Below are 23,377 nucleotides of genomic sequence, written 5' to 3' on the forward strand. Positions count from 1 at the left end.
GTTGCCTTTTTTTTTTCTTCTCCATTACTTACTGATTGATGACTTATTAAAGGAGCAACCCGTGGCACAAGGTCGAGAGTGCAGTATGGAAAATCTGAGGTTGACATAGGGGAATAAGGTTTCAACCATGCGGGTGACATTAAAGGAAGCATACGTCCCTGCTAGGGATTTAACAGATGTAACCCCGCCTTAAATTTTCCACAGTACTTTACAGTCGCCGCGTCTCCTGCCTCCGTCAGTACCGAAGGTAACTCTGCTCCGTGCGTAAAGCTGCTGGACACCAGATGGACCCAGCACAGTTTAAGCTTCTGCTTCACTTCTGAAGATCAAAACTGATGAAAATGATCCCTCGGGGGGTTCAGTGAGCAACGGGAAAACATTAATTGATTTAGATGATTTCTTTTTTTAAAATTTTATTTATATGAATTTTGGCTCCCAGTAGTGCATCTTTTCCTGCCCGCTTGAACTCATGCCACGCACTCGAGCTGCCGCACCGACTCGGTTGATTTATAAAGAGTAAACAATGTGCAAAACAAATGAAGGATCTAGTGGGAGCTAACTGCGGACACTCTTGGATTTAACGGACGGTGCCTGTAAAAACAAAGATACAGTCAAACTTATGGCGTGAAGGTAAGACAGCTTTTTTTTTTTTTCTGTCTGATGTACGAAATTTAAGAAAAACAAGATAATCTGGATCATAGCTCCAATTAGTACAAAATGTTGCTCAAAGCCATAGGTTATAGCCTGTACAAAGCTACTGTATGTGTATGACGTGTCTGTTTGAATAAGTGAGCGCGCGTGGGTCAGCGCTGTAGGTGCACAGCGATAGGAAGGATTTATTTGCAGGCTAACACTGGATTAAACACTGATCATGTTGACATTATTGATCCTTATTGGGCGGTAATGCAAAATAGCTGAAAGCAAACATAAATCCGGTCGTAATCCAACGACGGAAAAGTGCTTTAAGTGAGTTATAGTTTAGATCTTGAGAGCGGCAATGAGGCTGCGTCGAGCTGTCCTTCCCAACCCGTGAAGCGCTGATTCCAGATCTGTTTGTGCTTTCCAATACATAATTAGTGCTGGTTTCTCCAGAGTCAGCGGCTCCACCACACTGTGCTTCGTGCAGGGCAGGTGTCTGTTACTCTGGCTGCACGACATGTGCTGGATCAACACTCGCTGAGCAGCTTTAACAAGTTAAAACATGAAGGCAAGATAAATGAGGTGGAAACATGAGGTCGGTTATCTGCACCTTTCCTGATAGAATAGCGTCTACCTTTGATACTTATGACCTTTTGTGCCATATATATATATATATATATATGATAAGATGTAGAAACATTGTGATGATTGGTTACTTTAAAATATTAACAAACCCTCCAGAATAACTAAGAGCTTCTTTCACTTTTTCATCAGCAGCTGTTAAGCCAGCAGGTATGGGTGTGTGGAAAGGTCAGGTGGTAACCTAGTTGCCAAATATGTGCTATCATTAGAAATGACACTGTCAAGCCTTATTTGACAATGAAAATTAGTCCTGTCAACTCCACTTGAGCAGAATAAAGTGTTTGAGTGATTTCTTATTGGAAGAGAGTGAATTGCTAATCCCTTCTGAAAGCATCTTTTGTAGAATACCAGGATGTCTGCTGAGACCGGATGATATGTCCTTGTGATATCTATCCAAGACACATTTAGAATTCTATACCTTCTTGTCTCTGATTTGTCGCACCTCCTTGCGTTGGAAACGGCCTCCCTAGAGCTCCCTTATGCAGCGTTTGTCAAGCCCAGCTGTTTGGCACAGGCAGATTCTCCCAATCAAATCTCCTGGATGCTTCCTGACAATTGTTTACATTAAAAAAAAAAAAAAAAAAAATATATATATATATATATTCATTGTATCATGGATTACTTGAAAACATATCAGGAAAAGAAATCACTATAAAGGATTTTGATCACTTAACATGTACCTTATCCACTTAAAGCCTGTGGAAATATCTCCATGTGAGCTCATCTTTCACATGTAAAGCAGATCTGCAGATAATGCAGCTCTGTGGAAATATCTCCATGCGAATTCATCTTTCACATGTAAAGCAGATCTGCAGATAATGCAGATGGAAATATCTCCATGTGAGTTCATCTTTCACATTTAAAGCAGATCTGCAGATAATGCAGGTGGATAAGGCACGTTTTTAGTACAGTAGTTAAGGGCTTTAAAGCCAAGTCACCTGAAGCAGCTGGTCAGTCAATACAGACATTTAAATTCAACACACTATTCTCAAGAGAGATAGCATACATTCAACAAAAACAGCACTGACACTGCTTGGGCTTTTTACATTCAATTACAACCACGCACAAAAGTTGTTGTTTACGGTGCCCTGCTGCCTGATCCATTCTGTAAAATCACAGCCTCATTTATTAAACAGACGCATTCGAAAGGCATCCTCCAGAAAAATCTCACATGCTTTCAACTGGGGAAGTGGAAACCACGTCATAAAATATATATATTTCTAATTAAATTGGTGCCAAATGTTTTCCAAAATACCACTGTAATTAAAAAAAAAAATTCTATAACAAGCTTAGATACAAAAAAAGAAATCAGCCATCTATTGAATTTTCCATCTTATTGTGTGTAGAGTAGCACTATAGCACTATACATTTGGGACAGTATTAAACTCTGGAAAAGGGAAGTAATGTTTACTTATGAAGTCCTACATGCCGGAAATGATGTCTGGCATATTGACAAAATGTTGTAATGTAGCTAAACTATATCAATGTCAATGTTTACAAACACTTTCTAATCATGGTGCATCAATACTGCAGCTCTTGTCAGATGCAGTGGATGATTCTCGTAGCTGTTTCTATTTAAGCAGAAAAAAAGCAGCTTTGGAGGCACAATATTTGGACCAAAATAAACAAACCAGAAAAAGCGGCAAATAGGAGCTTCAGTGACCTTTTGTGTGTGGCTCGGTCTGAAACATAAGCAAGCTGTGAATAAATATAACAACTCAAGATGTTCAGCTGTACTTAAAACATAGAAATGGGATTCTCAAAATGGCTCCTAATTGCAGACTGTAAATTCCTGTAATGTCTCCCTAGTATAGTTGCGTTGTAATGGTTACGTTTCTCAGTAATCTTGCATTAAGCACACGTGACATCCACCAGCTCCAACACAGCTGCACAGGTTCTCTTGTATGTCTATCAACATATGTACGATGGTCATGTGGCTGAAGCAGCTACATCATGTTTTGACAAATAAATAATGTAATTGCATTGGAAGTCTGCGAATGTATCCGAATGGCCTACATTCTCCTGAAACACATTCCCGCAGCATGTCAAATACATCAACACTCTGGGGATCCGGACCATCACTGAAAGGATGGAGGAGCCAATTATGTCCAAAAGCCAATAGGAGATCCAATATGATCTGGTTATGCTTCAGGTTACACTTAAATGCTGATGAAGGCATGTTAGCTGGTCAGTCTGTTCGTACATTAATGATGTGTCCATATTATAAATCGATCTACATGGTGTATATATAACAACATTGGAGCATTATCAGCATGTAGTTTGTTAGTATTTTGTTACAATGAGTAGGCTCTATTTGTTTTTGTGTTTCACTGAACATCAAATTTGTTTAACACTTATACTTGCTATCACACATTTTATTTTTAAGTCCTTTCTGTAGTCAAAGGGTGACGTGTACAAATGCAGCACTGAATATTTTACCTTTACAGCGATGACATTCAAATAGCCCCTTCACAAATGCCTCTTTATATTTATAATACAAGCATATGCAAATACACAAAGATACGAAAGTGACTGTTGTCGTCAAAAACAGACAAAAATAACTTGTACCAACACTGTTCTGCTGGATAGAGATGCATCATCGCCCATTTGCATTTGAAAAACAGCCCTTTGGTTGTGCTCTTTCGGGCAAAACTTGAGGTTTGTAAAAACTAAATTTGAACTTTTCCATTACTCTCTTTCTCACTGACACTGCAGAGCTTCACCCGCACACAAACAATATTCCCCTGAGAGGTGTGAAAGTATTTGAGCTACACTGTCAGAGGACATCAGTACAGCCACATACAGTATGTGTTCATGAATGCACATGTGTATTGCATTCAGACACACATAATGAACATCACTGGACAGGGAACATCCTAATTGGCAGTAGCTCTACAGAGCGTCATAAAATACTGGAGGTAAATGGCTTAAAAACTATTTTCCACACCCATAGGGGAATTGTTTGAATGAACAATTGGGACCAATGGGATGAATGATTTTGTACAGTGATTGACAGGATGACTAATGGAATAGAGGGAAAGGAATGAGGATTAACAGCAAAAGTAGAAAGTAAGAAAGAACATGTCTTCTCCTGAGAAATGCATTTTCTTCCCAGTTATCTTGCTGTGTAGCGTATTTGGTCTTAAGACCTTAAAACAGGAATATACGGTCCAGTCAAGGGTCTTTTCTATGGAGACTTTAAATCAATAATACCCGTTTCAGATCATTCCAAGTCCAGCAGATGGTACCTGACTCACACAGACCCTCAAAGTGGAATAAAAAGACAAATGAATGGCACATATAAAAGCTTGTCTGTGGCTTTGAATCTCAGCCTTTAAGAGACCAAATTGAAAGGTAAAAGTGTAGATTAAACAGGGTGATTGTCAAATTTGATATCGACATGACATTACTCATCCATAGTGTTCAACATTTCTTTTCAACCTTTTATGTCAAGTGAAAGCTGTCTTGTACTAAATAGCCTCTCAATGGCAGCTTCCTTGACATTTTCTTCAACAGTCTGACAGTCTTTTGTTCGGTGAACAAAGCAAGCATAGATCCTGTTTGACCTTTTGGTCTTAGCTTTGATAAATTAGTGTCCAATCAAATGCTTTCCTGGCAAGTGTTCATGTCTGAAAATAGCAAAGCTTCTTAAAACACATCAACCACAATCAATCACAAGATCTTCAATAACATGAACAAGATAGTTCCCAGGTGTGTAATACTTAACAGATCCTGGTTATGTTCATGGATGCTTTTAGTGCCAATCTCACTGGTCTCACTGGAGAATAAACCAGCCCTGTGATTTCATTAGGTTTGCAGCCACCTTGAACTCATTGTTTTGATTCTCTGGTATAGACTGTTTGGTTGCTTGCCAATGGCTCTCACCAACCCTTAGTGCAAAAAAACCCCCAACCTAGACAGCTATTTGCAGCTGACAAGCTCAAACCAGCAACCAACCTAGTGTGAAAGAGCAGAGAAACAAAGGTAACAGAGGTGATCAAGCATCGAGCATTTGGATATTGTTTGGTTCAGCCTGACCTCACTAGAAATCTACAACGCTGGTTGATTGTCGTAGGAGGTTAAAATGAACAATGGTTACGTTGGTGACCTCTAGCGGCTACAGTAATCACGATGTGAGCAAAAGAGAAGATCAGGTGACGTAGTACAAAGAGTGACGAAGCCAGCATCGGGAGGAGGCTGGCATTAGTCAACGTTGAGTTTATTTAACTCAAGCCGTGTATGTAACTTGCATAACAAACACACTTACTTTAGCCACAATGTTTGCCTAAAACTAAGCAAGTAGTTTTGGGGCCTAAACCCAACCAAACTGCGATCATTTCATTTTAATCACGTGCTTATTGTTGTTGTTACCATAACGATGAAAGCGACTATGTAATTTCTTGTGAAGTAGCTCTGGAGAGGGTGTTGTGTCTTCATCAAGTGTGAATCTTCTACCAGAGGCCTGAGACTTTGAAGGTTTGCAGTATCTTAGCTGTTCACTGGACTGCACTCCTCTGGACAGAGACCTCAGATGTTGTACCTGGAATCTGCTTGAGCTACTCTCCCAATTTGGGGGTCAGATCTTTATGCTCCTATTACCGCTGGGACCACTGTGGACTTCACCTTACACATCTGTACCAGATGTTCCTTCTGCTCCTGGTACTTCTCGATCTTTTCATGTTCTTTCTTCCTGGTGTTACTGACAGTGGGGAATGCCACATACATCACAAACCCCTGCCCTCCTCTGCTCTTTGTCAACCACCAGTATGTTGGGTTGGTTAACCAGCAGCTGTTTTTCAGTCCCCCATGATCTTAACTCCGGTGATGTCCCATTGGGACCTGGGGACTTCTAACCCATCTTTAGCACAGATGTTCCACTAAACTATTGTAGCCACTCCGTAAGGCATGTCACTTGTCCCAGCTTGCATCCTGCACCCTGATACTATATGCTCGACTGTCTCTTGGGCATCTGCCTGCATGTTCGGTCCTGACTGCTGTGGTACACCTCTGCCTCTTTGGATCTGGTGATTGGGGCCTGTTGTTCTGCTGCCATGATTAGAGCCTCTTTCCTTGCCTGTGTTGGGATTTCCTGAAGTCAGTCACCTACTCTGTCTGCTGAGTGCCAGACATATTTCGTTTCTATTTTTATAATTACTTTGTTCGGCCATGTGACCTTTGATAGTCTAGCACTTGTTGCATCTTTGGTCTCACTGTAGAACTACAGTTAACCCTGTGTTGTTGCGGTGTGACTTGTCTAACACTTGCCACAGACAAGTGTTACACTGTGGGCAGGAAAGCTCACATTTTTCACTTATAGACTGACATCCCTTTATATGTTTTGTTATGAAATCTTGTGAGGCATGTGACATGCTACTGCATTGACATGACAGAGTAGAGCAACTGAAACAGGCAACAAAACATTTTATTAATAAGAACATTGTACTTTTAAGTTAGTTTTTCATATAACAAAGTATATTATGCTTTAGCCGTTGGCTGATATTAAAGGCTTACTCTAATGTTAACTTATTAATCATTGACATTTGTTTGGATCATACTGAGCCTTCCCCCTCAGTACTGTAGTCAACAACTAATGAAAGCAATACAGCTTTGCTGCAAATGTCACAGTTGGCTGCAGTTTCATTAAAAAACAAGAAAAGTGACCAAATTATGCAGCATTTTTACCCAGCGATTGTGAGGACTTGAGAGGATAGGTTCTTGGAGTGGTCACAGCTCAGCAGGAAAGGAGTTAAATAGACTGGATATTTCTGCAAAAGGACATGTTGTTTTTATTCATCTTATATTGATACTACTGCTGTAAAAATCAATGACTTCGTTTTTTTTGCAATATTCACACTTTGGTATTGCTCTGCAAATTACAAATGCAAATAACATGCCTGCTTCACTACATCTCTAGTCCCACCATGACCAACGGCACCATCGAGGTTGCTGCATTGATAGGTAGAATTATTACACGCCTGAGGTGACTGTGCAGTAAACTGAGGCATGGATCAACCAGAAAAAAAAAAACCCTGTTTTATTTACCTTACCAATTTTTATAAACAAGACGGTTATTGCAGACTGGTACAGTGGGGCCTATACAGGAGCACTTGATTTACCTGGGGCTTACAAGCCTCTGATGAGCAGGGAAGGTGTGCCAGGAAAGAGCAGAATCAGCGATACACTCTGTGGATATTTTGGTGTGCACATATCCTGCCTGTGGGTCTGTGTATCATGGTGTGTAATGGAAAAGTAGCAAGGGATATCTGCGTGTGTGTCACAAGAGACAATACCAGTTGTTAGGTTGGAGCTTCCTTACAACCTAATGAGGTCGACAGAGGCTTGTTACCAACCTCCCCCTCTTCTCCTTCCAGTGGGTGGATGTCCTATCATTTTTGCCCTTATGGATTGATTTGCATCGGTAATGGCTTAACTCACCGCCACAGTAACCTTGATGCCTTGCTGTATCAACAACATTGATGCATAGGAGGAATTTTGTTTCAACAGGGCTTTTGGTTGACGTATAATTGCCCTTTATTTAGCCCTTTATGTCGCGTCTTTTCTCTCAAAGTCAATTGTCTGGAGGGCTTCCTGGATGGGCTCCAATATATCATCTGTTTTCCCCTTTTCTGACAGTGTCTCCAAAGTGAAAACTCCCTTGTCAGTGTTAAAATGCCATGAATGTTGTTTCCTATGATACAGGTTATTGCATATGCCAATCAAACAAATGACAGACTGGTCCCTATTGTGCTTCTTTTTTTTTTTCAAAGTCAAATTTAACATCCTAAAACAAAGTTCAGCGTCTAACGTGTTTTTCTGTTTAAACAGAGACATTTCAACCATGTGCATACTGCATATAAATATGTATTTAATTTATAATTGCAAACATAAATTTTTTATTTCGAATAGGAACTCTTCATCTGTCCTTGATTTATTAGGAAATGTGTTTATTTTAATAAAAACACAGGAGAGGGTGGCCATGAGAGTCTTTTTTTAAAAAATATATATATAAAAAAGAAAAGCTGCCTACGGAATACTTTTATCAAGTGGGTTCTATCCTTCCTTATTTTATTTCACCTATTTATATCCCATGTCAAAGGTGTACACATCAAACCAAATATTTATTTATAGATGGTACAAGAAAAACGTTCGTAATGATAAGTGCAGAGAAAAAAGAGGGCATAATTGCAACGACAAGATAATGACATAGTAATTGCCACTCTGAATGAGCAGGTTTATTTTCAGCTCAGTAAAAGCCATAGAAGCTACCACCTACACAGCCAGCTCATAGAAAGTGAGTGGCTTCACACTTGCAGTGACTTGCTTCTTCACTCGACAACAAAACAAAAGAAAGCTCTTTTCCAACAAATTAAATTTCACAAGATAGTCATTGACTTTGCTAGCATCAGTCATTTTGACCTGGAAAATAAGAAGACTGTGCCAGGTAGAAAACCAATTAGAACGAAGGCTATCACTGGGTAAAATCAAAGTCTTGGACAGTATTGACCGCGAGGTATCAATTGGAGATTTTACTTCCCCCTTTTCATTTCTGATATGGGAATTAGAAAGATTGAATGATGCAGAGGCTGGAAAGGGGCAACAAACACTAATTGCACTTAAAACTGCCTATTGCCTTATAAACATCTCTGTGAACAAGGTGTGAACAATTGGCATAATCAATTCAAAAGACTGCCATTTAATATCCACAAATACGTTTTACGAGTCCATTATTAGTAGACACTTTCAGTTGGTTTCTATTTGGAAAATTACTTTAAATCACAGGTTAAAAGTGGTATTAGAACAAAGTCCAAGAATGTGAGGGGAATGTGGGCACAACAGACAAGACAACATGAAGAAGTTGTATCTAGAAGACTAATGAAGGTATTGTTTTAAATGTTATTTTCATGCACATACAGTATGTGTGTGTGCGTGTTTGTAGGTGTGCTTCTGTTTGTTTGAGGGAGTGTAACAATCAAATTTCAGGGCTGTAGAACAGCAGCGATTCAATACGGCCAACTTGCTGATTAAATGGGTCTTATTGTGAGATTACCACTGCAGTTTATTGCGTGGTTTAATAAACTGATTACTGCATCGCTGGCGCTTAATGCTCAAGATTAATGCTCAACAGCAACAAGAAACCAGCCTACTTATTAGTTTCTATCTACCTGATGACGGCTCACTAACCATTTAAAATGTCATAGATTTGATGGCAATTGTACAAATGAAGAGTATAAAAGCAGTTAATGTTAGAATACCATCATAATTGCATATTTCCAGTCAAACAACAAAACAAAACAAAACTTTGCACTATTGTTTAGTTAGTTTTAATTTAATTTAATTATTATATTTTATTTTATTCTATTTATTGTATATACTGTGAATTTTTATATTTAATATTTTTTACTGTTATTTTATTGCTTTCCTGTATCTATAAATGCTGCTGTAGCGAAAAAAAATTTCCCCTTGGGGATTAATAAAGTAACTATCTATCTATCTATCTCTATAACAAGATTACCATCCCCAAAAATTGCTCTGTGTTTTCTTAATTAGGATATCGATAGGGCACATCGATATTATTACTGGCAATGTGTGTTCATTAGGGAATTATGAAGTAATTTTGGTTCCACTATTTTCAGATTAAGAGATTCTTATAATTACTGGATAAAGGCATGCCTTTTTAGCTCCCTGTAATTAAATTATCGTGCCTTGTAATTGTTACGGAAGTGCCCCATTATTATTAAAATAATTATAACATAATTTGCTGGCTGTAATCTTGAGCAATAACATGGAAGCTGGTAAAGAATAACAAATGACTGTTGTAACATTCAAGTGTATAAATCAGTAGATTCAATCTATTATACAACCTGTATTATAACCTCTCACTGCCTGTGTGAGATATTAAAAACGTTTGGAATATTTTCTTGGGAATAAAATTCTTTATTTTATTTGATGAAATAAAGAAAGCAACCGAACCCTACAAGATAGACATGCAGTTAGGTCAGTAAAGTGTTGTGCTTATCTGTTTTTTTTTCTTGGACAGTTGAAGCCAGTGAGCTCACTCGTCTGCAGAGAAAAGCCGTGTCACTACTGTGGAAGTCCAGGATAGTCAGATAATGCCTCCTGCTCTCATAGATCAGTTCTGGGGTCACCAGGGAATAAGAGGATGTGGTAAAATGTAAGACAGAGGGATTGTGGGTAGAAAGGGAGGTCAGGCTATTTAAGGATTATATCCAGGACAGGTCAAATGCTCACAATGCAGGGGTCACCTGTTTGGCTACAGCACTGTTTAACCTGTTAATGATGAGAAGTGGGTGCACTGTAGCTTATTCTTTCTGATCCGCCTGTTTAATGATGCAAACCTTCCATATGATTAAGACTATGTAGGAAAAAATACTTTATAGCCAGACAGCTCTCGGTATGCCTATAATGCTGAATCTTAGCTGGTCTATGTGGATAGTGGTTGCACAGCATGATAATAATTCAAGTTTATACTGCTTCCACTGCACATTAATTCATCAAACTCGCTCTAGACTTATTCAGTTTAAGGAACGCTTAGTTGCTGTTAGTTTACCTGCTACAGTGCAGCATTTAAATAAGCTACTGCAAGAAGGTGTACAGTGTTATTTCACCAATGACAGAACCTAACTGCTTTGCCCTTTGGCAAAACAATCTTAGTTCAAGATCCATTTATGGAGTTTCTGACTCCATCAAACAGTTTTGTTCAGCAGATTAATTTTGCTCAGTTGCTCTGTCCATAGAGGCTTATTTTACAACATTACAATGTTTCTATCCTGGGATGATGTAATATGAGTTGGCACTAACCGTTTATTCTGCTTCCAGTCTTTGAGCTAAATTGAACTAAAAACTGAGCTGCAATTCAGACTATATGCACCTGGACAGTTACACAATTCTTTACTCTCTAGAGTCTTTGCTTCAACACATACAATTTGAAATAAAATAAAGGATACTATATTAAAGTGTCAAGCCTGATCTTTAATCTGAGGAGTATGCATGGAACTGTTTGGGAGTGCTTGTTTAGGACCTGGTGCTTAAATTGCAAGGCTCTCGTGCACAAAAGAGCTCAGATTTGATTGAGAGTTGAGCTTGGATTTATTTGGACACTGAAGTCAACATAAGGAGTAAAGGGGTGACCATGCAAGTGTAGAGGATAACTAGGCAAAAAGCAAGATATATCAAAGATAGTTGGTTTGTAAAATCCACACTTTTGTTCACTCTAAAACACTTAAGTGCACACAGAAAAATTAAACCATCAAAGAGGTTACAGACTGTGGAGCAAAAGTTGTCTCTTAAATGTTGACAAAGAAACGTGCCTATGCAAACATGATGGAGAAATGGTTCTTGACTTGCTGTCATTAAGGGGTTGTGTGTGTGTGTGTGTGTGTGTGTGTGTGTGTGTGTGTGTGTGTGTGTGTTTTAAATCTTTTTTATGATGATCCATAAGACACGTCCTGCTGAGTTTACCAGGCTTTTTGCTGATTTCCAGTTTTCCTGCAAGACCCTGCTTTTTTCAATATTTTGTATACTACCAAAAAAAAGAGCCAGACTTTATCTTTTCAAGGGCAATCTGTAAGATATTTAGTTTAAAATGTCAAAAAATTATTCACAGAATGTGTAGAAATGGCAGTGTTAATGTTTTGTCAGACATCTATGTATTGTGTTGCAAAGACATAGCCAAGGGTTATAACTGCGCCTATACTTTTTTAATATTTATAAATTAACAATACGGAGGCATCGTTCATGAACTCTTCCAGCAACCGCATTATTAACGTTGTCCACACTGTCAACCACATTCAGTCATGCACACTCAGCACACTTCCATTTTCTACATTTCACAATAAAAGGTCATAATTATACAGTGCGTTCAGGCAGAGCTTGACTTCACAATAACAGCACAGGACATTAAATAGAAATACCCCCCCCCTTCTCCACTACCCACACCCCCCCCCCCCCCTCCTTCAAAAAGGAATGCCCTGGTTTCTAAACAATAATAATGTGAGTGCAAATAAACAAAGACTGTATATTAACAAAAGCAGTAATCTGCTATAAGAACACAAAAATCTTAACTGTAAACAACACAATACATATCGCCATAATATAACCACGCAGTCTCAAAGTATGCCCCACTATTCCCCGAGTACACCAGATCCTACTGATACACCCTCACATTAGACATACCAAAAAACAGTGATCCTACCTTGATAAACATGTACATTTGCATCATCACATTTACTAACACACAAGCAGTCATTGCAACCAACAACTCGGCCATTAATAAGTAACAAAGTCCTTGAAATGAACCGGCTGTCTGACAGTCCTTCCAGAATGAGACGCAGTTATTTGTTACTCACTGGTGCCCGAAACACAAACAGTCCCTGTGACACCTGCAACCAGTGGCTCCTCAGTCCCAGAGTTCCCATCCGACGACCCCTCTTCCTGCAGTGAGGGGGAATGAGGAGGAGAAGCCGGGAGCCCACTTGAAGCATCAGTAGACATCAACGGTTTGTAGGACTTCGACCTGTCGTAGTGGACGACCTGCTCCTGACCATCCTCGCCATGTTTGTCTATCCAATGCTGGGTCCATACAGTCTAACTTTACAATCATCAGTTGCAGAAACCCAACGGCAGGGCAAGAATATGTCAAATCCACTGCTAAAACTCTGACAGACAGTGGGTCACTGAAATCTGACACCCATCACATCCTGCCCTGATATTATTTCTATTCGTGTCTAAACCTAACCAACACTTGGTTATAGAATCTGATGGGTCACAGATTTCAGTGTTTACACCGGACTGAGGGTAGACTGCCTGCATGCTACAGTGACTCGCTATCGCAGCAGTGGTCTTACAAGATGGGATTTAAACCTTCAGTACAAAAATCTGCTGCCTTTCTTTCTCTGATAAAATGATCCAGCCACATCTTTGCAACCATTTCACCAGTCTGTCAGTTACACTAAATCAAAACTCATTAAAATAGTGTGGCAATCCTATTTGAACTGGATCTTAAGTGAGCACTGAAATAAAGTATAAACACATCATGTATGTCACTGTTGTAACTGTGATTAACAGTTATATTATGTTCAGTCAGTGCATATAAATGCATTCCTGGGCACCTTTATGGACTCCTTTATGTACATTTGTACATTTATGCTGGTGAGCATAACATTAAACTGAAAAGTGCATTGCACTACACGTCAGATTGAATTTAACATTTTATGACTCTGCTGGGCTCTTCAGTTCACCAGGATACTGGCAGCTTTGATGTCCAATGCATAAACACAAGATGCTCAAAAAAAGTTACAGCCGTTGAAGTCAACGCACATTCAAACTTTTATTACACATCTAGTAGCAATATGATGCAACTGGTGCAACAATTTTCACATAATTTCGTCTATAATGGTCCGCTTGACTCCTTTTTTTTGTCATTGCTTTCACGCTTTGTTTACGGCAAGGTTTTTAAAAAGGATCTGAAGAACACCCAGTAGGCTACTTGAGTTTCTATTTGTGACTGTAAATACCACTTGAAGTTAAAGCTTCTTGTCGCACCCCAGTCATTTTCTGAGTTTATGTCCGAGTTTTCTTCCCACCGGCTTGGCTGCTGTTCTCATTTACACTCCACAGGACACAGAAACTTCTGAGCAGAGAGGATAATAATACAAAGTATTGCAACACTACTGACAGGTCCTGGTGCTGCTCGCTATGGCCCCTAATTGACATGACTAAAACAAAAGGCACAAATTTAAGAGTCAAAAAAGTGAGATGGATGGTTAATTATTGGCGCACCTCAAATTATTAAACATAATGAACCACAAAAGTGGTGTGTGCTGTGACAATGTCGGCTTGTTTCTAGCCCCATTTACTTTGTAATTCTCAGTTTGCATTGGCATACATGTAGAAACTTACTGAAACTGGTGTCTGAAGTTTCTGTTTAAAGCTTCTATTCTGGGCTCAGTGCCATGAACTAATCACACAGAATAATGACACCAGACCGGGCAGTAGGCCAATTGCTGAGGCTTCCCCTATCCAAGAGTTTTTCTTTCTGGCTCAGGCTTTTGTTTGCTCAAAATCATCAAAACTAAGCTTTGCTTCGCATTGAAAAAATGATCAGAAGATATAACTGATTTACTTCTCATCTTAATACTCAGATCAAAGTCCTTATTTATTCTGGTTTTAGCCTGTTCTTTGATGAAGCTGATATTCAGACTAAAAGTATCATTAAATGTTTTGCCCAGACCAATTACTGGGACCAATGTTTGAATGAACTCATTCTCATTAGTAGCTGAATTAGCGGTTTTAGAGTAGAGTCAAGAAGATTGAGGTAATATTTTCGTGGTTAAAACATTTAACAACTTACTATTTCATTTTGACTCTGGACTCGCAGCTGGACTCGCAGTTTGTTAATATTCTCAATTTTATTCCTGAGAAGCTGCCTGGCTGTTGCCCAGCCAAGAGAACAGCTATTCATGAGAGAAACTTGAAATAGTTTAGTTAAGATTTGAGATGTTGGCAGTGACTCTGAGGTCTTGAACCAGACAAGTGGAATCCTGTTCTCTGATAATGAGGTCTTTACTCTACCTTACTCATAAACTACTATTTCATGTTGTATCATATCTCTGTGCTTGTGTGACACTAAAAAGGTTTCACTATATAAGAACAATCACACAAATGCAAAGCCTTAATGCAAACACATTTAATGAAATCTTCTCTCATTGGACACAAAGTCAATAAATCTTTTTACACGAGTCATTGTGGTGTCACTAGTTTTCTGGTGGTCTGTCTGAAAATAATCCCATCGTTAATTACATATAAAGCCTCTAAAAGTGGCATGTTTGGGGGGCGTGTCTATTTGATTGACAGGACTGTGGTGCAGTCAGGTTTCCGCTATAGATGGGTTTACAATCAGATTGGGTCAGATCCACCGCTCGCTGTTCCCCAGCTCGTCCAAATATGGTCACTTCCGGCTCGAAAATAGCAAAATGGTGATGGCTGAAATGCTGAACAGGAGTTCACAGACCAATGGGTGACGTCTCTGTTGGTTAGCGCTTGGTGCCTGTGAAAAGGTGGAAGAGATCTGTGTTACATTATAGTGATCCAAAGTACATACAAACACTGTAAAAATGCTCAAAGGTCTATTAGTCTCATAATTAGAATCATAAAATAAAATAAGATCACTTGAAACTCTCCAGTAAGGCTTAACAGCAAAGTAAGTGCAGTACAAACACTGCAGGGACTATGGTATTCACACTTCATTAAAACGGGGACCGGGTTTATGTTTTAGCATTCGGCAGGTATCCACTTTGTTGAACATTCCTTGCGTGCAAAGACACTGAATCTATTTTTTTGATCAATGAACGTGACCTCCAATTTACCTGTCAGAAGGACATTATCTATTTCAATCAGGCACAGGTCACAGAGGACAGCATTGAAAGAATACAATTTATTTAAGGCAGCAGGGAGAGAGCACAGGTTTTTGTTCATATAAGCAAGCAGCAGCCATCAGGCCAGCAGTGAGAAATGTCTCACGTACTGTAACTGAGGAAGTAGAGTGGGCATATAAATAAGATTAGACAGCACAGGGAATCTGCAGGGTACGCACACAGACTGGTGCCCGAGAGCAATGCTTACATCCTAACGGAAGCACGCTTCCCTCACTTTGATTCCCTGTCTTTCTTCTCTCACCACTTCTCACTTAATCTGTCTTCTTCTTTCTGCTCTGAGGCTTCCCTTTGCCCTCCGCTGGTAACTTTTCTTATTAACTCTACTCGGCTCAAGAAATGAAATCGAAAGATGCTCGGTCTTTGGTGTTACACTGTACTGTACTCTGCTCTACTCTGTTAGTTGCATTACTGTATGTACACACAATATGGAAATACCATTTTTCCCGCTGCAGAAGTGATGTCATTTATATTCACAAGTATAAGTAGCCTCATCAGTGCAGTGACATTGAATTGCTCCGTAGGTTGGATTTACCAGACCCTATTAAAAATTCACAAATTCCTGACATCCTGTCCTTTATAATGTTCTGATCAAGATACTTTCAAGGACCCAAGGATGAGAATGCTTTGTGCTCATATAGGTCTGTAAAGACACAATAGCATCTCAAAAATAGGACCTTTACAACTCATTCGTTAAATTGATAGATGAAACAAATGGGAAATAGGATTGCTGGTGAAGCGCCAAATTAAGCACAAGCAGGTGTCAAAAGGCTGTGGAGTGTTTTCAGACATCTACGGTGACGAGAACCCTGATAAAAAGATGACATTCATTAACGAAACCATAAAGAAAACTACTGCCTGAAAAACATGAAATGTGGGTTAACATGTTAGGTTCACTAAAGATAACTTGGATGTGAGCTCCATATTGCCTTTGGCACTGTTTTAACGAAAGGAAACATTGCATAGCAATACCACAACTTTTTATTTTAAAATAGTACTTGGATGTCCATGTCTACACTGACAACATTTTTTTAATTGTACCTTGTAACTATAGCTGTCAAGTAATGTAGCTGAGTAAAACCTTTTTTTTCTCTCCTAAAATGGATGGGTATTTCAAGCAAAAGTACTATTTGAAATGCCCCAGTAAAAAAGAGAAAAGGGGAAAATAAGAAGGAACGATTGCGATAACATTGACAGATAGCAGTGATAACCTAGCAAAGCGATAAAGATAAACAGCCTCTGCAGAAACATTACTAGGGTAAGAAAATCATTGTTTGGTAGTGAAAATGAAGTTAGATGTAGAGATAAAATTATTTAAATGCGGATTTGGATTTGAAATAGATTCTGTCAGCTGCAGCCTCAAAAGCCGTCGAACCAATTATGTGAGTGAGAGAGAAGGAGGAGTGAAAATAGAGCTGAGAAAGTACAGGATGACATAAGCATTAATCTAGATGGGTATGAGGGAAATGCACTGCTAAGCCTGTTGTAAAATAGGATGTGCCCATGAATTTTGTTTTCATTCTAAAAATTTGTCTTACAGCTTTATTTAGTTTGCAGAGATTCATTGTATGACTGGCAAAACTGAGAACAAGATGACTTTTAGTGTCAAATACACTGGGAAACAGTAATGTTGTTATCAAACACTTAACATGTACACATCAAAGTAAACAATCTATAACCATAACCCAGAACTATGTTACATATTAGATATAGTATGATATTTGGGCAAGATAAAAACATTTTTTTACAATAAACTCAGTAAATCTGTTATGTAAGAAACGAGCTGGCTTTCAGACAACATGCCTGCCTCGGCTGTACAGCTACATCCACACTCAATCTACCGTTGAGACCGCACAATGGCATCAAGGAATATATTGAGGGTGTAACCAGCCACATCAGCACTTGCAGTGAAAACACTAGTCCGTCTAACCCCAACTAAAATATGTTTCAGGCAACACTGAGGAAAACAAGGCCAGCCTGCGTAGATCCATTCAGGGAGCTGAGACAATTCAGCTGGAAACTGTAAAAGCAAACATCTAGTTAATTTGGAAAGGCCTACAACACAACACTGACTATCAGAACAAGAGTAGAGTGTAAATAATCAGTCACCCACTGCCAGAACAACTGAAAGATTTCTATGGCAGCTTTGATGCACTGAACGATGGGCCAAGAAGAAAGGCCATGGTGATTGAGAGTGCACAGAGCACGCTGTTCCTATTGCATCAATTCTCATTGACTGAGGTGAATAAGACTCTGTCTGGAGTAAACCCACAGAAAGCGACTGGCCGAGATGACATCCTAGACCTTGCCCTCAGAGCACATCAGAGCTGGCTGATGTTTTTGCACTCATATTCAACCTGTTCCTGGCACAAGTTACTGTACACACCTGCTTTACGACCACCTCCATCCCCAACCTTCTAAAAGAGTGCAGTGACCTGTTCCATTGATTACTGGCCAGATGCCCTGACCGTAGTTGTGATGAAGTGTTTTGAAAGGTTAGTCTTGATCCATAGAAGAACATATCAGACACTTTATACCAGGGGTCTCCAACCAGTAGCTTGTGAGCTACCAGGTAGCAGTGTATCTTTCATTTTGTCAAATTATGTCTCAGAGGAAAAAAGGTTGGAGACCACTGTTTTAGACTCTCCAGTTTGGTGAAAAGTTCTTCAGTCCTTTCACATTAAGAGCTTGCGGACATTTATGTAAGAATGCAATTCATTGACTACCGCTCAACATTTCACAGTCATTCCATCAAAACTTAATAATAACACTCAAAACACTTGGACCTACAAAAACGCACTGCTCCTGGCTCCTGGGCTCCTTAACCAATAGACCTCAGTCAGTCACAATCAGCAATCACACATCCAGCATACAAACCATGAGCACTGGGGCCACCCAGGGTTGTGTCTTACACCCTCGTCTCTCCAGTCTGTTCAAGAACGCCTGTGTTGCCCCGCAGAACAACACCAGTGTCATCGAATCCGCAGATGACACTACAATCTTTGGACTTGTCACTGTGGTGGCTCAAACAGCATACAGAAGGAAGGTGACAAACCTGGTGACCTGTTTCCAGGAAAACAATCTCTCCTTCAACACCAACAACACTAAGTAGATGTGCGTAAGCCAGTAATGAGCTGCACATAACCGCTGCACACAGGTGGAGATGGTGAACACCATCAAACTCTTCGGTATTCAAATTAGTGAGGCGCTGAACTAGTCTCATAGTGCAGAATTGCATCTCATCAGATCGTATTCTTTCGGTCATTACCAGAAGTTAATGCCCATAGGTAAGGGTAGGGGTGTAGACCAGCCAGTAAATAGCTTCTCCCCGCCAAATGAAACACACGGCCCAGCCAAATTCAAGGTTTTGACCTTGTCTTGTTATCACATTCTTCCGCTGTTGAATGGAAGGGAAGCACTGTACATAAAACAATAAACTCTTTAATTCTTCATGTAATGAACTCTGTATTTCCAGCACGTTGCTGCTTAATAGGGTGATCTGTCTGTAAAGGGAAGATCAGTAACACGATCCTACCATGACACAATACATTGCTTTTTTGTTTATACTTACGATACTTTTGCAAAAAAAAAATGTTGCACTTTCCTTTATTTCAGATCTATCACTAGAGATATTTTTGGCTGTTGCCAGGATTGATACTGCTTATCAGAATCAATACTTATCGCTACCTTTACTGGTATTATTTGTACTTTTATTGATATTCTTCCCTAATTTAGTGGGATTAAAATTCATAATTGAATGCATCAGTGCATAATGCAATGATTGAGAAAAAAAAAATGTAAATTTCAAAGTGATCATGGCTTCCTGTTAATTTTTCATTCATTGGGAGAGATGTTTGGTTGTTGTTGATTTATTTAGTACGTGAGCTCTACTAACGACTGACTGTTTATCAAGAAAAACAAACTCCAGACAGAGGAAGATGTGTTGATAATGTGAGTCAATATGTTGTGCATAGATTATTTAGATGTCTCAAAACAGATAAAAATCCGAAGTGAGAAAGCATTTGAAGTATCTATCTTTATTTTCGCAGAGACTTGCATAATGTTGACAGCAGGACAAGGGGGCCTCCACAATGGAGTTGTTTCATCTGATTGTAACAACCTGGCAATAACAGTGGGCCCGCGAAAACAATTTAAATTTTAAAAAAAAAATCAAACAAAGTAAAAATAAATTATGTTCAAATGCCAGTAGTTGTACCACATGCCCCTGAGATAATTAGTACTGATTTGGTATACCATCAAGGAAGTGTGTGATCTTGTGTGCAGCATAACAACAACACCAAACATATAGCTGGAATCAATGCCAAGAAGAGCAGAGACCTGTAAATGATGGTGTGGCCCCCACTGAGCTCTGATCTCTACATCATCCAGACAGTTTGGGATTACATTAAGAGACAGAATTTAGCCTAAATCTGCAAAAGACATGCAGATTTATGGAACAACATACCTGTCAATAACCTTGAAAAACTGTACACAACTAAACCTTGTAGAATTGGATGTGTTTTGAAAGGCAAAGAGACACCAAATATTGATTTATGTTCTTTTCTCTTTACAGCATGTTTTATAAAGTTAAATGATAAATAAAAAGTATTGGTATTCATGCCATTATTTTTGATGCAAAATGCCTAAAACCTATGCACGGTGCATATTTTGTTGAAAAACAAGCATCTTATGATATCATGTTATCACATGGTAACTGACCCCTGAACAGTTACCACTGGCACTACCATTAAGAGTGCTGTCTAGCAATATTTCAATGATTGGCTTGTTGTTTTATCACGTGCTCTGCCAGCATGCACATCTCGATGCATGTTCAGTATACTGTATAATCACAATGCCTGCCAACAGATCACCAGTGGGAATAATTATGTACCAAGAGGTGTTGCAGTGCACCTGCAACAGGACGGCAGTAAGAAGGCTTTCACAAAATTTAAATATGGATGCAAACGATACAGGTTTCAAAAACATTTTTAAATTCGAATGAGAATGGAAAAACATTCATCCTATCGGCTAGCCCTCAAAGATACACGTGGATGTTTTGATATGAAGATCTGAGTGTTAACTGAACTGTTTGCTTCGAAGAGAAGACTAAAAGCCTTCGAAAAAATGTTGCAATAAAAATAGATTCGCATTTTATTACCTTTATATAACAAGGTTCGTTGTGAAAGGGATGAGATGACATCTCATGTTGTGTTAGAATATTTTCACTAGTTGTACAAAAATGGTTCTGATTTCTGCAAAAAAAAAACGTTCTTAACTGGGGTAAAACCTGGTGTTATGCTGTGCTGAATGCAGACTTCAAGTTTTATAATCGGCAGGATGCATTCAAATTCCAACCATTTCTATAAATGAATTGCTTAATTGAAGATGCCAGGGTTTCCATAGCTGTCATTTGATCAAGTGGACACGTCTCAGAGACCTTCTGTATCATTTTATTCACATTTGGAATTGTCACTATAATTCGAAATAAAGATTGATCCATTAATTCATGCAGCTGCTTCTCTAAAGCAATTCCTGCAGGAATAACGATTATCGCAATGCATTTTCCTGTAACATTTTTTCCTGTTTGCAAACATTCAGATGAACACAATGAATACAAAAAGATTGAAATGCTGTTTTCTGTCCTCATGTTTTGCAGAGCCCATTCTTGGCCTTCGTCACTCACAGCTAATGGATGTCTTTACCCACTATGCCTACAATGACAGTTTCTACGATAATGGAACATGGAGCTTCAACGAAACAGATCCAGAGCAGAAGCACCCATACAACTACTACGCCATGCTGCTTACTCTGCTCATCTTTGTCATTGTCTTCGGCAACGTGCTGGTGTGTATGGCCGTGTCCAGAGAAAAGGCTCTGCAGACCACCACCAACTACCTGATTGTCAGCCTGGCTGTCGCTGACCTTCTGGTGGCCACACTGGTTATGCCCTGGGTCGTCTACTTAGAGGTAGTACAAAAGCACACACTCCCACACATATACGTATACACACTTTATAAATATTCAAAGAGACATAAAAAGTCTGACATGCCCTATGTAGCAGACATGCTCTCCCTATGTCTGGACCCTCTTCGATCTTTTTCTCTCTGTGTATTACAGCATGAGAAAACCAAAGAAATAGATCATTGATAAATCCAAGATTTGCAGAGAACTTTTTTTTTTTTTTTTAATTTGATCTCCGATATCACAAAGACATCAGCTCTGAAAGCTTTGTATTTTCAAAGAAAATGACCAGCCTTCAGTTTGGCATGTACATAGAGGTTGAAAACTAGTAAAGCATATTGTGCATACGTCACGTGTTTACGTGAAAGCTGGTGCCGGTGAAATACTGCTGAAAATGGATTGATTTCAGCAAGCTGCCCAGTTATCAGCAGGTCAGAGACTCAAGGTGAAACAAAGGTGAAGGCAAAAAATGTGTTCACATCTGCCTTGTAAACATCCTGCATCAGTCAAAGGCCTTTACTGTACCTGCATTTAGTGACAACGCCAAAATGTCAGATCAGTCTGCTCAATCAGATGTTCATGAATAATTCTTCCTAATTCTGGGATACGTCATTTACTCAGGTGTGGGATGATGAAGACCTATTTTTCTTTCACGCAACACATCAGCGCCTACATCAACTACAACCTAAACAAGAACACAGACTTGGTTAAAGCATAAAATCATCTCTAATCTTCCAAATCAATAGCAATCAGGATGAAAAAAACCTCGCTCCATCTCTGTCTTTACTCATCTCTTGTATCTGTCTTCTCCATCCTGGGGTTATTTTTGACCATTAGGCTTTAGGTCATGCTGTCTGATGTAGAGAAAGGCAATCTTAAGACTACAGGGACTCTTATTCTCCTGTTTCTCTCTCAGTGAGTCATGATGATTATCGCTCTGATCAGATTACAGTGCATCCATAGAGTGTCATAGTTGAAGCCTGTTTGTAAATGTGTCACTGGAACAGTGATCGTACGACTGTGGAGAGTCTAATGAACTATTTTTTCAATTTGTACAAATAAACAACCAAAAAAAATTGTGTGATCATTGGTAATAATTATAGGACTGAAGCTTGTTTATTCATAAAGTATGCAACCTGCATTCTGTGTTTGTTTTTACCAGAAATACTTGCTTCATCTGTTGCTGTGGGCAGCTGGGTACACACAGAGGGGAGCCGACATCAAAGCAGATTGAAAAAGTGAGAGTTGAATTGTAATCAGCCGCATATCAAAGGCTCAAATTGCCACGCAAAACTTTCTCAATGAAGTACTGAATTTGAAATCATAGCACAAAAAAAAGTGAGAAGCGAGTCTTTGATGGTGTATAGTTTAAGTGCACAGATGGGTTTTTTTGCTAACTCTCTGTAATAAGACATTTGAAACATTGACAGTTACATACAAACATAGCATTAGATTACAAGAATTTACTCATTTACTGTAGTAGTTGGCCTCTTTTGTTTCGGCCGTTACCCTCAGCATCTGTTTATGTAGATCACAAACTTTGTCGCACAATTATACCTGTGTACACAGAATGATATCATAATCATTTTATTTAGGCTAAGACTTGATTACAGTTTTATAGTGTTTGACTGAGCACGTTTGGTATTTTTCACACAAACTGCAGTATTTTTGGTTTCCCATTGCAA

General features: G+C 39.1%; 1 protein-coding gene across 1 annotated transcript in view; it reads left to right on the forward strand.

Moving 5' to 3' along the window:
- The first annotated feature begins 257 nt into the window (after positions 1-257).
- drd2a (dopamine receptor D2a) overlaps positions 258-23,377 on the forward strand; it is a 38,625-nt gene continuing 15,505 nt past the window's right edge. Inside the window, exons 1-2 of the mRNA XM_069148072.1 lie at positions 258-630; positions 21,388-21,698. Coding sequence (XP_069004173.1) covers positions 21,420-21,698 — 279 coding nt within the window. The 5' untranslated portion in view covers positions 258-630; positions 21,388-21,419. The remainder of the gene's footprint in view (positions 631-21,387; positions 21,699-23,377) is intronic.

Source organism: Embiotoca jacksoni, unplaced genomic scaffold (genome assembly GCF_022577435.1).
Source record: "Embiotoca jacksoni isolate LCO1_2020_lvr unplaced genomic scaffold, fEmbJac1.0.p SCAF_14, whole genome shotgun sequence".
NCBI classification, from domain to species: Eukaryota; Metazoa; Chordata; class Actinopteri; family Embiotocidae; genus Embiotoca; species Embiotoca jacksoni.